This window comes from Salmo trutta, chromosome 37 (genome assembly GCF_901001165.1).
Source record: "Salmo trutta chromosome 37, fSalTru1.1, whole genome shotgun sequence".
Lineage (NCBI taxonomy): Eukaryota > Metazoa > Chordata > Actinopteri > Salmoniformes > Salmonidae > Salmo > Salmo trutta.
This window is the reverse complement of record NC_042993.1, coordinates 21,905,160-21,917,878: the sequence shown is the minus strand read 5'-3', so window position 1 is coordinate 21,917,878 and position 12,719 is coordinate 21,905,160. Positions and strand designations below refer to the sequence as shown.

Genomic DNA, 12,719 nt, shown 5'->3' with positions numbered 1-12,719 from the left:
GCTTCTGAAATTTGACACCTGACATCATCTGGCTGGCTCCTTTAGATGAGCGATTCCAGATGTAATTCCCCTTTACTTAAACTTTTCCCCCCTCCTAAACTCCGAGCTCCCGTCGCACTTCCTCAAACTCCAGACTATATAACTACTCACACAGCGACCTACTTCATCGCAGGGAAACAACTGGTCCAAGGAATTCATCCGACACCTTCTCTCCAAGTCTACAACTAAGGTAGAATTTGCCAACTCCCCAATTTTTCAATTTCTTTAATCGGTAAACTTTTGATGTTGCCTTTATGCCTACATCATTTTTTACACTGTCATTTTGTAGAACTATGTTCATTAGAGCTTTCAGTTTCACTTGGGATTTTATGTTTCCATAAAACAATTTACCACATCGAAGGAGTTAATTAAAAATAACATTGGTAATCACTGCGTTTTGACAAATAGTAGGATTCGTCTGTTTTATAAGGAAAACATTGCAGAGCAGTGATGTGATTATAAGTGTACTATATGCTGTTTGCAACAAAGAATGCACTTTGGTCATGGTGTAGCCAAACAGTGATCATATAAATGAAACTGTTCTCAAGTTAATTATGAAACCTTTATAGCCTGTATAGCCTACATTAATTTATAGCACCATGAAACAATGGGAATATTAGACATTGAGTAAACCATAAGTTGCTAGCATTATTACTGTGCAGCAAAGGTTTATACAGTAACATGAAGCTCCCTATGAATGATCTGAGGAATTTCCCATAGAACATAGAGGTACTGTCTTTTGTTATGTTACCTCTTAATAATGAGGCAGAGCCAGAAAAATATCAACTGAAACTCAATGTACTTCAGCTCTCTTATGGATGTTAAGTTGTCAGTATGAATCAACATCCATTTCTGTATTTGTACTGTAATTAGTGCCCTTCTTTGGGATTGCCTAGACCAGCCTTTCTTAAAGTATGGGTCGCGACTCAAAGTGGGTCGCGGACATGTTAATGGTGGATCGCGACGTGTCAGAGTAAATTTATAATCATTTCATGAATTACTGGAATTGATTTGGCCAAGTGCATCTGCGTGTGCTTCGCGGTTTACTGGGTATTTTTTGTGCAGTTTTTTTGAAGATCACTCGGCGACACACACGATGCAGCGCTGTCGTTCAGCAGCAGATGATGCGCTGTCAGTCACTGACTTGTCATTCCCACTCGCCATCACTCACCGCTGTCATCAAATGGAGTCATGCTAGCCACAAGTTCTGACTGAGCTCAGTCGTCATGAAACGCATATACAGCGATGAGTTTCTCTCTCTTTCATACAAACTTATAACGAGGAGCGCCCACAATGTGGTTTGTGTGTGGAAGTGCTTAGTAATGAGTCTCTCATAACGAACAAATTAATAAAACGGCACGTCCTGACCAAACATCCACAGCATGATGGTAAACCCAGAGTTATTTCAGAACAGGGCAGAATGCTTCAGCTAGCAAGGCATTGTTGTCATTTTATAACAGGTGACGATAAGCAGAAATAAGGGAGTACTAACTAACTCTCATAGTAGTAGATGTGAGTTTCTCTTTCAAACAATCCCCTGGACTTGTACACAGCTAATAGCTAACATTCTCCAACGCAAGCTAGCTATTGATAGTGCAACCCTAGTAACAGTACAGATGAAGATGAAAAATGAACAGGCCAGCTGTACATCTTACTGTAGAAATTATTGTTGAAAACTAGTCTAGGTTGGAACTATTGCTGTTAAAATACAATAATAATTTGTATTCTTAACTGGAATAAACGGATTGAAACGAGATGCGTTTTGAGGCAAATACACTCACAGTTCTGGGTTGTTCATCTACAGCAGGAAGCAGTCTCCTGCCTGACTGAGAAAGCAGAATATGTTCTGGTCCAGTTTGGCACCACATACCTATGCGAGTCAGGGTTCTCAACTGTGACATACTTAAAAAAACAAGTACAGAAACAGTTTCAAGGCTGAGCATGACCTCAGTGTTGTTCTGTCAAGACATGCTCTCATTAGGACTGTGTGTGTGTGTGTGTGTGTGTGTGTGTGTGTGTGTGTGTGTGTGTTTTTTTTGGTCTACATCTGTGTGATGTGATCAATCAGTTTATTCCAGTTGAGAATAAAAAATATATGTTGTATTTTAACAGCAACACTTCCAACCCAGACTTTCTTTCAACAATGATTTCTGCAGTAAGATGTACAGTAGGCCTGATCATTTTTCATCTGTACTGTTACTTAGGGTTGCATTATCAAAAACTGAGCCTGTTCTGTTATTTATTTTAATGTTTTTATTTTAATTTATTTCACCTTTATTTAACCAGGTAGGCAAGTTGAGAACAAGTTCTCATTTACAACTGCGACCTGGCCAAGATAAAGCAAAGCAGTTCGACACATATAACAACACAGTGTTACACATGGAGTAAAACCAACATACAGTCAATAATACAGTAGAAAAATAAGTCTATATACAATGTGAGCAAATGAGGTGAGATAAGGGAGGTAAAGGCAATAAATAGGCCATGGTGGCGAAGTAAATACAATATAGCAATTAAAACACTGGAATGGTAGATTTGACAGTAGATGAGTGTGCAAAGTAGAAATACTGGGGTGCAAAGGAGCAAAATAAATAAATAAATACAGTAGGGGAAGTGGTAGTTGTTTGGGCTATTTATAGATGGGCTATGTACAGGTGTAGTGATCTGTGAGCTACTCTGACAGCTGGTGCTTAAAGCTAGTGAGGGAGATAAGTGTTTCCAGTTTCAGAGATTTTTGTAGTTCGTTACAGTCATTGGCAGCAGAGAACTGGAAGGAGAGGCGGCCAAAGGAGGAATTGGCTTTGGGGGTGACAAGTGAGATATACCTGCTGGAACGCATGCTACGGGTGGGTGCAGCTATGGTGACCAGCGAGCAGAGATAAGGCGGGACTTTACCTAGCAGGGTCTTGTAGATGACCTGGAGCTAGTGGGTTTGGCGACGAGTATGAAGCGAGGGCCAGCCAACGAGAGCGTACAGGTCGCAGTGGTGGGTAGTATATGGGGCTTTGGTGACAAAACGGATGGCACTGTGATAGACTGCATCCAGTTTGTTGAGTAGGGGGTTGGAGGCTATTTTGTAAATGACATCGCCAAAGTCGAGGATCGGTAAGATGGTCAGTTTTACGAGGGTATGTTTCGCAGCATGAGTGAAGGATGCTTTGTTGCGAAATAGGAAGCCAATTCTAGATTTAACTTTGGATTGGAGATGTTTTAAGTGAGTCTGGAAGGAGAGTTTACAGTCTAACCAGACACCTAGGTATTTGTAGTTGTCCACATATTCTAAGTCAGAACCGTCCAGAGTAGTGATGCTGGACGGGCGGGCAGGTGCAGGCAGCGATCAGTTGAAGAGCATGCATTTAGTTTTACTTGTATTTAAGAGCAGTTGTAGGCCACGGAAGGAGAGTTGTATGGCATTGAAGCTCGTCTGGAGGGTTGTTAACACAGTGTCCAAAGAAGGGCCAGAAGTATACAGAATGGTGTCGTCTGCGTAGAGGTGGATCAGAGACTCACCAGCAGCAAGAGCGACATCATTGATATATACAGAGAAGAGAGTCGACCCAAGAATTGAACCCTGTGGCACCCCCATAGAGACTGCCAGAGGCCCGGACAACAGGCCCTCAGATTTGACACACTGAACTCTGTCGGAGAAGTAGTTGGTGAACCAGTCGAGGCAATCATTTGAGAAACCAAGGCTGTTGAGTCTGCCGATGAGGATGTGGCGATTGACAGAGTCGAAAGCCTTGGCCAGGTCAATGAATACGGCAGCACAGTACTGTTTCTTATCGATGGCGGTTAAGATATCGTTTAGGACCTTGAGCGTGGCTGAGGTGCACCCATGACCAGCTCTGAAACCAGATTGCATAGCGGAGAAGGTACGGTGGGATTCGAAATGGTCGGTGATCTATTTGCTAACTTGGCTTTCGAAGACCTTAGAAAGGCAGGGTAGGATAGATATAGGTCTGTAGCAGTTTGGGTCAAGAGTGTCCCCCCCTTTGAAGAGGAGGATGACCGCAGCTGCTTTCCAGTCTTTGGGAATCTCAGACGACACGAAAGAGAGGTTGAACAGGCTAGTAATAGGGGTTGCAACAATTTCGGCAGATAATTTTAGAAAGAAAGGGTCCAGATTGTCTAGCCCGGCTGATTTGTGGGGGTCCAGATTTTGCAGCTCTTTCAGAACATCAGCTGACTGGATTTGGGAGAAGGAGAAATGGGGAAGACTTGGGTGAGTTGCTGTGGGGGGTGCAATGCTGTTGACCGGGGTAGGGGTGGCCAGGTGGAAAGCATGGCCAGCCGTAGAAAAATGCTTATTGAAATTCTCAATTATAGTGGATTTATGTGACAGAGTTTCCTATCCTCAGTGCAGTGGGCAGCTGGGAGGAGGTGCTCTTATTCTCCATGGACTTTACAATGTCCCAGAACTTTTTTGAGTTTGTGTTGCAGGAAGCAAATTTCTGCTTGAAAAAGCTAGCCTTGGCTTTTCTAACTGCCTGTGTATATTGGTTTCTAACTTCCCCAAAAAGTTGCATTTCACTGGGGCTGTTCGATGCTAATGCAGAACGCCACAGGATGTTTTTGTGTTGGTTAAGGGCAGTCAGGTCTGGAGAGAAACAAGGGCTATATCTGTTCCTGGTTCTAAATTTCTTGAATGGGGCATGCTTATTTAAGATGGTGAGGAAGGCATTTAAAAAAAATAACCAGGCATCCTCTACTGACGGGATGAGGTTGATATTCTTCCAGGATACCCGGGCCAGGTCAGTTAGAAAGGCCTGCTCGCTGAAGTGTTTCAGGGAGCGTTTGATAGTGATGAGTGGAGGTCGTTTGACCGCTGACCCATTACGGATGCAGGCAATGAGGCAGTGATCGCTGAGATCTTGGTAGAAAACAGCAGAGGTGTATTTAGAGGGCAAGTTAGTTTGGATGATATCTTTGAGGGTGCCCGTGTTTACGGCATTGGGGCAAAATCCTCATATTCATCTGTGTGATGTGATCAATCAGTTTATTCCAGTTATAATTCAAATTATTTATTGTAGCAGCAACAGTTCCAACCAAGACAGATATGTAAGAGTGTTTTTAATGGAGGAAAATAAACATTAATATATATTTATATGGATATTTAATTCCATTGTTATTTGTTTTCTGTCTATATTGCATTTGTTTTAGGCATAATTGCAATGAAATGTACCAATATTTATGTATAGTTGCATATTTTCCTATGCTTGGGTCCCAGGAAAACACAGAATTTCTCATTTGGGTCCCAGGCTGAAGAAGTTTAAGAACTCCTGGTCTTGACTCTTAGGTGCTGCCGCAATATCTAAATGTAGAAATATAATGCAATTATCTAATTTTCTTTATCAATGTAATATGTATTATACATCAATGACTAAAGCAGCCCTTTTGTCTTTTCCCAGAATGCTGCTGTGTGGTTGTGTACTGTTGCTCTTGGGCTCAGTCCTAGCCCATCCCCTGAATGAGATGTCACTGGACGCACAGTGGGACTCCTGGAAGACCACCCACCTGAGAGAGTACAACGGCCTGGTGAGTGTCTGTCTGTCTTTCTGGCTGCCTGGCTAACTACTCACATTTATGCAGTGCTTTTTGTTTAAATTCTGCCCGTTCCTCCGCCTAAGGTTAGCAATTACAGAACGATTACCTAAACCTTAGATAGCAAATTTTCATGATGTTTCTTATTTGCTTTGATGGTGAAAAATGCTTTTGAATGTCAAAGCCATTCATCATCATGAAATGAGTTATAATATAGTGTGTCACTTATACGTATAAGAACAATGTTCTTGTACGTTTAAGTCAATAGTTTACAAACTATTGTGGAAAACTTCTGTATGTGTTGTTCTCCCTTGAAATGTTTTGTTTATGATACCTTGCAAGCAAGAAAAGCAGGAAACATGGGAACCAATCCTCCGTTCAGAATTTCAACTTCCTTGTTTTTACAGTAAAGAGTTATCAGCCAAGCTGTTAGGAACACAAGTATTTCAGTGCTGTAAGATAACTTGACCTTATAAGACTATGTTTGGGCCTAACAGCTTCAGGATGAGTGTGTCCCACAATTTGCAGTCAGCACATTCCTCAGCAGTCAGCAGAAAACACAGAACAGCACTTTTTCCCCTACTACATCCAGCTTTGAAGCACCATTCCTCACACACTGTAATGAGTGATCAAAGGCTCTGTAAAGAGTTGACAATAAATATTTTCCTAACTACCTTTCACCTCCACCATTTTGTGTCTATATGAACCAGTTCAGTTGCACTGTGGAGACTGTGAGCATAGGGACCAAAGAACACATGAAAGGCCAGCTGTATGATTGACAGTCGTGTTTTGTTGATGTTTTCATGGTAGGGGGAGGAGGCGATCCGTAGAACCATCTGGGAGAAGAACATGCGTCTGATCGAAGCCCACAATGAGGAGGCCGCTCTGGGCATTCACTCGTACGAGCTGGGCATGAACCACCTGGGAGACATGGTGAGTTAGTGAGCCACATCCTCTATGGGCGTTTTTTGTTGTTGTTGCATACATGGAGAAAAAGCACATCAAAAAGGGAGGGTCTAAAAAGGGTCTAAGTAACTCCATGTGGAAACACACTTCTGGAATGATATGGCAGAGGGAAACTATTTTGTGTTTGCTGTCCTCGGTTATACTTTCTAATCAGTGTCTCCCTACTGTCCACGACTTATCATTTTGGGTATGTGTTTCAAATAGGAGAATGTCCCTCAGGTTTTATTTATGGTTTTATTTCACAAACAAGATCAAGCACAGGACAGAGTAGTGACTTTTAGTTGATGCAGACAGAGCACAGTCATCTGTGTTTTTACTCACGCAATGGCCTACTGATTAAAAGGGAGGGTGTTAGGTTAGTGACCATTAAATCTACCCCTAGCTGTGACATGCATGTCAGGTTGGGTCATGAGTGATGACTGTGTTAGCGGGAGACTTGAACTCCCTGAACGGGCTGTAGATTAAAATGGTAGGGAAAAGCAACCTGATATATAGCTGCTTGGCTTTTACTGCTTGGCTTCTATGCCACTCATTAATGCTTTGGCCATTTATTATGCATCGGAGTACCCAGAGATCCGTTCATCTGAGTGTCAGTTTCACTTCTATGTTGAGATACGCTGTAAATAAAAGAAGGATGTATAGTACTTCCAGTTTTACAGAGACTAGCAGTAACCGAACATGTTTCAGCACTCGTACTCGTGTTGGGGCATGATGAGTTTAGAATTATGTAAAATGTGTCTGTTTAAAAAAATATATATGTATTTCATGATCTCCAATGGTATTAATAAGCCATTGATCTATCTATGTACTGGACTATAAACATGGAAACACTTGTCCCTACTTATAGTGGGTAAATGGTTTATAGTCTATTGCTATGCATGCATAATTCCCTCATACTCATTCCTTTCCTCTCCCTAGACATCAGAGGAGATAGTTGCGAAGCTGACTGGCCTTCAGGTGCCCATGAACAGGGACCGTAGCAACACCTGGATCCCAGACAACAATGTGGTGAAGCTCCCCAGGTCCATCGACTACCGCAAGAAGGGCATGGTGACCCCAGTCAAGAACCAGGTTAGAGGATGCGAACAACAAAGAGCTGTGACTCAAGTCCAGTGTTTCCCCTATATGTATTTCTTATTTCCTAGATTTATTGCACCAAAATGTTCAATCAAGCTTCATTGAGGCCAAAATAATGGTTTTAGGTAGAGAGCAACAATCTTGGCAGGGTGCCATCTGAACATTTTTAGTGGAAACACTGGGTTATAAAGAACTGATTTCATATTCCTCTTTGCTTTCAGTCAGTTAAGTCAGGCCTCTTTGTTTCCGTGAGGTAGCAAATGATCACAATTACAGTACAGTCACGTAACCTGTCTAGGACAATAAAAACCCATGGTTTGTCTAATTGACTTAGACAAGTAAAGAATGTGTTTGATTATGAAAGGTAATTACTCATTATGATCTAATTGGACACTAAGGCATTATTTATTATTTATGTAAACATGGAATTTAGTTAAGTTGTACATTAAGTACCCAGGCTGAAATGTGGAGTACATCTTTGCTACCAGGGAACACTAGGAGATTAGCCCTAGATTTATACCATTCATCAAATGAACATTAGGTCACTTTGCATGAGCACTAATAGTCTGTGGTATCACCAAAGAGCTGTCAGGTTCGGGGGATGTGATAGATAGTGAGGCGTAAGTGCAGTATGTCTACCCTCTAGTGGTGAATAAGATAACTACAGAAGTTCTGAGGCCAGACACAAAAAAAAACATTTGCTCAAACCCTCTGAAAGCTTTTTTTCAATCAGGGCCTTTGACTCTCTGTCAAAGTGTACCACCTTATGGACAAATTGGAGAAGGCAGCTCTGACAGCTCTGTAAATGCTTTATGTCCTCTCTTTCTCAGCTCTCCTGTGGCTCCTGCTGGGCCTTCAGCTCTGCTGGGGCCCTGGAGGGCCAACTGGCAAAGACCACAGGCAAACTGATAGACCTCAGCCCCCAGAACCTGGTGGACTGTGTCACTGAGAACAGTGGCTGTGGTGGAGGCTACATGACCAACGCCTTCGAATACGTTGAGGAAAACGGAGGCATCGACACAGAGGAGGCTTACCCATACCTTGGCCAGGTAGGGGCATGGCTTGGCTGACATTGAAACAGAATGTGACTGTCGTTTTAGTTGTTCGCCAAACAGCTGTTTTGGTTTATTGAAAGGACATTTTCAGTCAGCGTTTTCTTACAACACGTCAGGTGAGTTGGAATGTTCTGGATGACATTTGAAGTTTCTGATTGAGCTATCACATCACATGCTCTTTAACCAAAACAAGCTAATAATCACATGCTGTTAACCAAAAAGTCCTAAAATGGATTTCTGTGGCCAATTCCGGGAAGTGGTGACATCCATGGTCTTATGTATTCTCCAATGGCCTAACTACAAACAACACAAATACTTGGCTCACTTCCATATTTTTTGTATTTTGCTTGCATGTAAAAAAACGTAACACTCAGGCATTTCATTCTTTACCACTTCTGTAGTTGTCCACATTTTCCTATGATATATAGAACACACCACTACAAGGTGCTATGAAAGTCATTTGTCATTTGCTAGCAATGTACAGTAGCAACATAGCACCAAGACCAGCTATAGTGGAAAGTCAGTAGGCCTGATCACCAACAACAATGAGGCAGCCTACAGGGAGGATGTAGGTATTCTTACGGCGTGGTGCCAGGTAAACAACCTCTCCCTCAACATTAGCAAAACAAAGGAGCTGATTGTGGACTTCAAGAGAAATCAGACTTGACACGCCACCATCAACAGGGCCGCCGTGGCGACGGTCTGCCGTGGAGACGGTCATCTCAGAGAAGCTGAAATGGTCTAACCACACGAACACCGTAGTGAAGTAGGCAGTAACTCTTCAACCTCAGGATACTGAAGAACTTCACGGTGTTCTACAGAAGCACCATCGAGAGCATACTGTCGGGCTGCATCACAGCCTGGTACGGCAACTCCACCACCCCGGACCGCAAGGCTCTTCAGAGGGTGATACGTGCAGCCAAACACACCATTGGGTGCACATTGCCTGCTCTACAGGACACCTACAACACCAGGTGTCTCAAGAAGGCCAAGAAGATCATCAGGGACCCCAGCCATCCAAGCCATGCCCTGTTCTCCCTGCTTCAATCACTCAGACCCGGACAGTACAGAAGCATCATGGCAAAAACTGAAAGACTGGCCAATAGCATCAGGCTGCTGAATAGCCACCACTACTAGTCAGCTACCTGCTGCCTCACCCCTGTTACTCCCCCTATGGACATTCCCCCGCTACTCCCCCCATGGACATCCCCCCACACCCTCAACTCTCACTTACCTTACCTGTTACTCCCCCCATGGACATCCCCCCACACCCTCAACTCTCACTTACCTTACCTGTTACTCCCCCATGGACATCCCCCCACACCCTCAACTCTCACTTACCTTACCTGTTACTCCCCCCATGGACATCCCCCCACACCCTCAACTCTCACTTACCTTACCTGCTACTCCCCCCATGGACATCCCCCCACACCCTCAACTCTCACTTACCTTACCTGTTACTCCCCCCATGGACATCCCCCCACACCCTCAACTCTCACTTACCTTACCTGTTACTCCCCCCATGGACATCCCCCCACACCCTCAACTCTCACTTACCTTACCTGTTACTCCCCCATGGACATCCCCCCACACCCTCAACTCTCACTTACCTTACCTGCTACTCCCCCCATGGACATCCCCCCACACCCTCAACTCTCACTTACCTTACCTGCTACTCCCCCCATGGACATCCCCCCACACCCTCAACTCTCACTTACCTTACCTGCTACTCCCCCCATGGACATCCCCCCACACCCTCAACTCTCACTTACCTTACCTGCTACTCCCCCTATGGACATTCTTTCTCCTGCTGCTCCCTCCCCTAACGGATTTTACTCTGCAACCCACCCTAACGACATTCATCACTGTTGTAGTTGTTAATATGTATATATAACTTTTGGGTTTTCATTTCACCCAATGATCATGATGCTGCTCCCGCTGTGGTCATTCTACCCCACCCCCCCAAAAGTCTTAACTCTGCCTCCACTCCAATGGACATGTATTTATTCATCACTGCCACAGTTGTTATTATGTATATAGTTCTATTTCTATTGTTTTTATTACCATTTTCATTCTTTTATTTCACTAGTCCTGCATGTTGGAGCTCCAAGCCTAAGATGTTCACTGTACCCTGCAACCACACCTGCAACCCTGTACATGTGACTATTAAACAATCAGAATCTGAATCATAAATAAACTATTCCATGTCTACCACTCTGTCTACAGGATGAGCAGTGTGCCTACAACGCGTCTGGCGTGGGTGCTCAGTGTCGCGGGTTCAAGGAGATCCCTGAAGGAGACGAGCAGGCACTGACCAAGGCTGTAGCCAAAGTGGGGCCTGTGGCTGTGGGCATCGATGCCACCCTCTCCAGCTTCCAGTTCTACCAGAGAGGTGAGTGACATTCTGCCTCCAAGAACCATGGATAGAATAATCAACCACTTGTAGTGGTTTAACACACAACACATGCCAGTAGACTTCTTAAGTGCTTCTCTTAAAGCTTGTTGAAGCTCATTCCTTTACATTGTCATTTACTCAGGTGTGTACTACGATCCCAACTGCAACAAGGATGACATCAACCACGCCGTGCTTGCAGTGGGCTATGGACAAACTGCCAAGGGTGAGAAATTCTGGATCGTCAAGAACAGGTGGGTCACAATGCACTGGGCTTATTCAATGGCATCAGGTAACACGTTTCACTCTGTTGACTTGAAATGTATTTTTTCTAAATCACGATTCATCTTCTTTATCCTCTCTCTCTCTCTTTCTCTCGCTCTCTTGTTCTCCCCCTCTCTAAAAGCTGGAGCGAGAGCTGGGGCAACCAGGGCTACATCAAGATGGCACGTAACCGCGGGAATGCGTGTGGCATTGCCAACCTGGCCAGTTACCCCATCATGTGAACACCAAGCGGCAGAGGGCACCATGGAAGCAGGGAAGCCAAACCACATATCAATGACTACACCCAATACAGAAAATAACACTATGTTTCTGGAACAGCACATTCATATAGTCTGGAGGTTTGGGTATCCCAGAGTTCTTTTGCAAGCACTTTGAAAAGCCCTACTCAAGTCTTACTGTTATATCTTCAAAATGCCAGACTTCAATTGTAGTCTGATCTACAGTGGAACAACTATGATTGTGATGAGGAATGTGTGTAGTGCACAACACTTTACATAGGTTGTATTCAGTGTGTCAGGTCAGGTAACATTGCTGTGCAATGGGAGTTTTGTCTCACTTTCCTGTCAATGCAGAAATGGCTTAAACTTAGTAAATGTAAGTGTGTGTCGATCAAGATTGCTCCTGGTGGGTTTTTTGATGATGTTGACTTTTATTTTATTGTTCACCACTTTTACACCAAATTCTGATGATTGAATTGTAAAATTTTCTATGAAGTGGAATAAAAGTTGATTCATTTGAAATGTGAGTGTGTGTGCCTGTAAATTTCCCCATTGAAGGGAAGAGAAGTGAAAGAAAGAAAGACAAACTGAAAAGGAAGATTAAGGTTCCTGAGGTTTTTCAACTATATTAAGTGTCTCAAATAAACTACCACTCAGTGTACCCTATTGCAGTGCTGTATGTATACATACACAACAATATGAAAGAATTATACATGTGTTTGTGTTGACTGTTAAATCGGATGATGATGAATACAGTATAGATTAGAAGCCTTCTTGAGGTCCTGAGATAGACAATGACATAATAAACAGGTGAAAATGTCACATATCAGTTTCATACCAGTAACACCTCTTCCTGCCTCAGACTCACCCCCTCAAACAACAGACTTCCTGTGATCTAGTCTTAAAATCAGATGAAAGCTTCTGAATAGTTAATGTAGCATTGATTAAATGTAATGTTTATAAATACACTGATTGCAATGTTTAAAAAAGAAATTGTCAGGTAGCCTACTGTTAAGAGCAATGGGCCAGTAACCAAAAGGTTGCTGGTTTGAATCCCTAAGCCACCTAGGTGAAACACCTGTAGATGTGCCCTTAAGCAAGTCACTTAACCCTAATTGTTTATATATTTTAACAAATATTTAAGAA

The 12,719-nt window shown here is 43.2% G+C and overlaps 2 protein-coding genes across 3 annotated transcripts in view; one reads left to right on the top strand and one right to left on the bottom strand.

The window, feature by feature from the left end:
- Positions 1 to 1,847, bottom strand: part of LOC115176784 (leucine-rich repeat and immunoglobulin-like domain-containing nogo receptor-interacting protein 1) — a 39,113-nt gene extending 37,266 nt beyond the window's left edge. Inside the window, exon 1 of one of the 2 annotated variants that reach the window (XM_029737067.1) lies at positions 1,821 to 1,847. The gene's annotated coding sequence lies outside the window, so the exon portion shown is untranslated. The remainder of the gene's footprint in view (positions 1 to 1,820) is intronic. The other variant, XM_029737073.1, reaches the window with a different exon arrangement.
- On the top strand, positions 76 to 12,095 carry LOC115176788 (cathepsin K-like). Its single transcript, XM_029737079.1, has 8 exons — positions 76 to 229; positions 5,448 to 5,574; positions 6,391 to 6,513; positions 7,465 to 7,617; positions 8,454 to 8,672; positions 10,905 to 11,070; positions 11,216 to 11,324; positions 11,477 to 12,095. The coding sequence occupies exons 2-8, from the start codon at positions 5,449 to 5,451 to the stop codon at positions 11,574 to 11,576; spliced, it is 996 nt and encodes a 331-aa protein (XP_029592939.1). The 5' UTR covers positions 76 to 229; position 5,448; the 3' UTR covers positions 11,577 to 12,095.
- Positions 12,096 to 12,719: the final 624 nt, after the last annotated feature.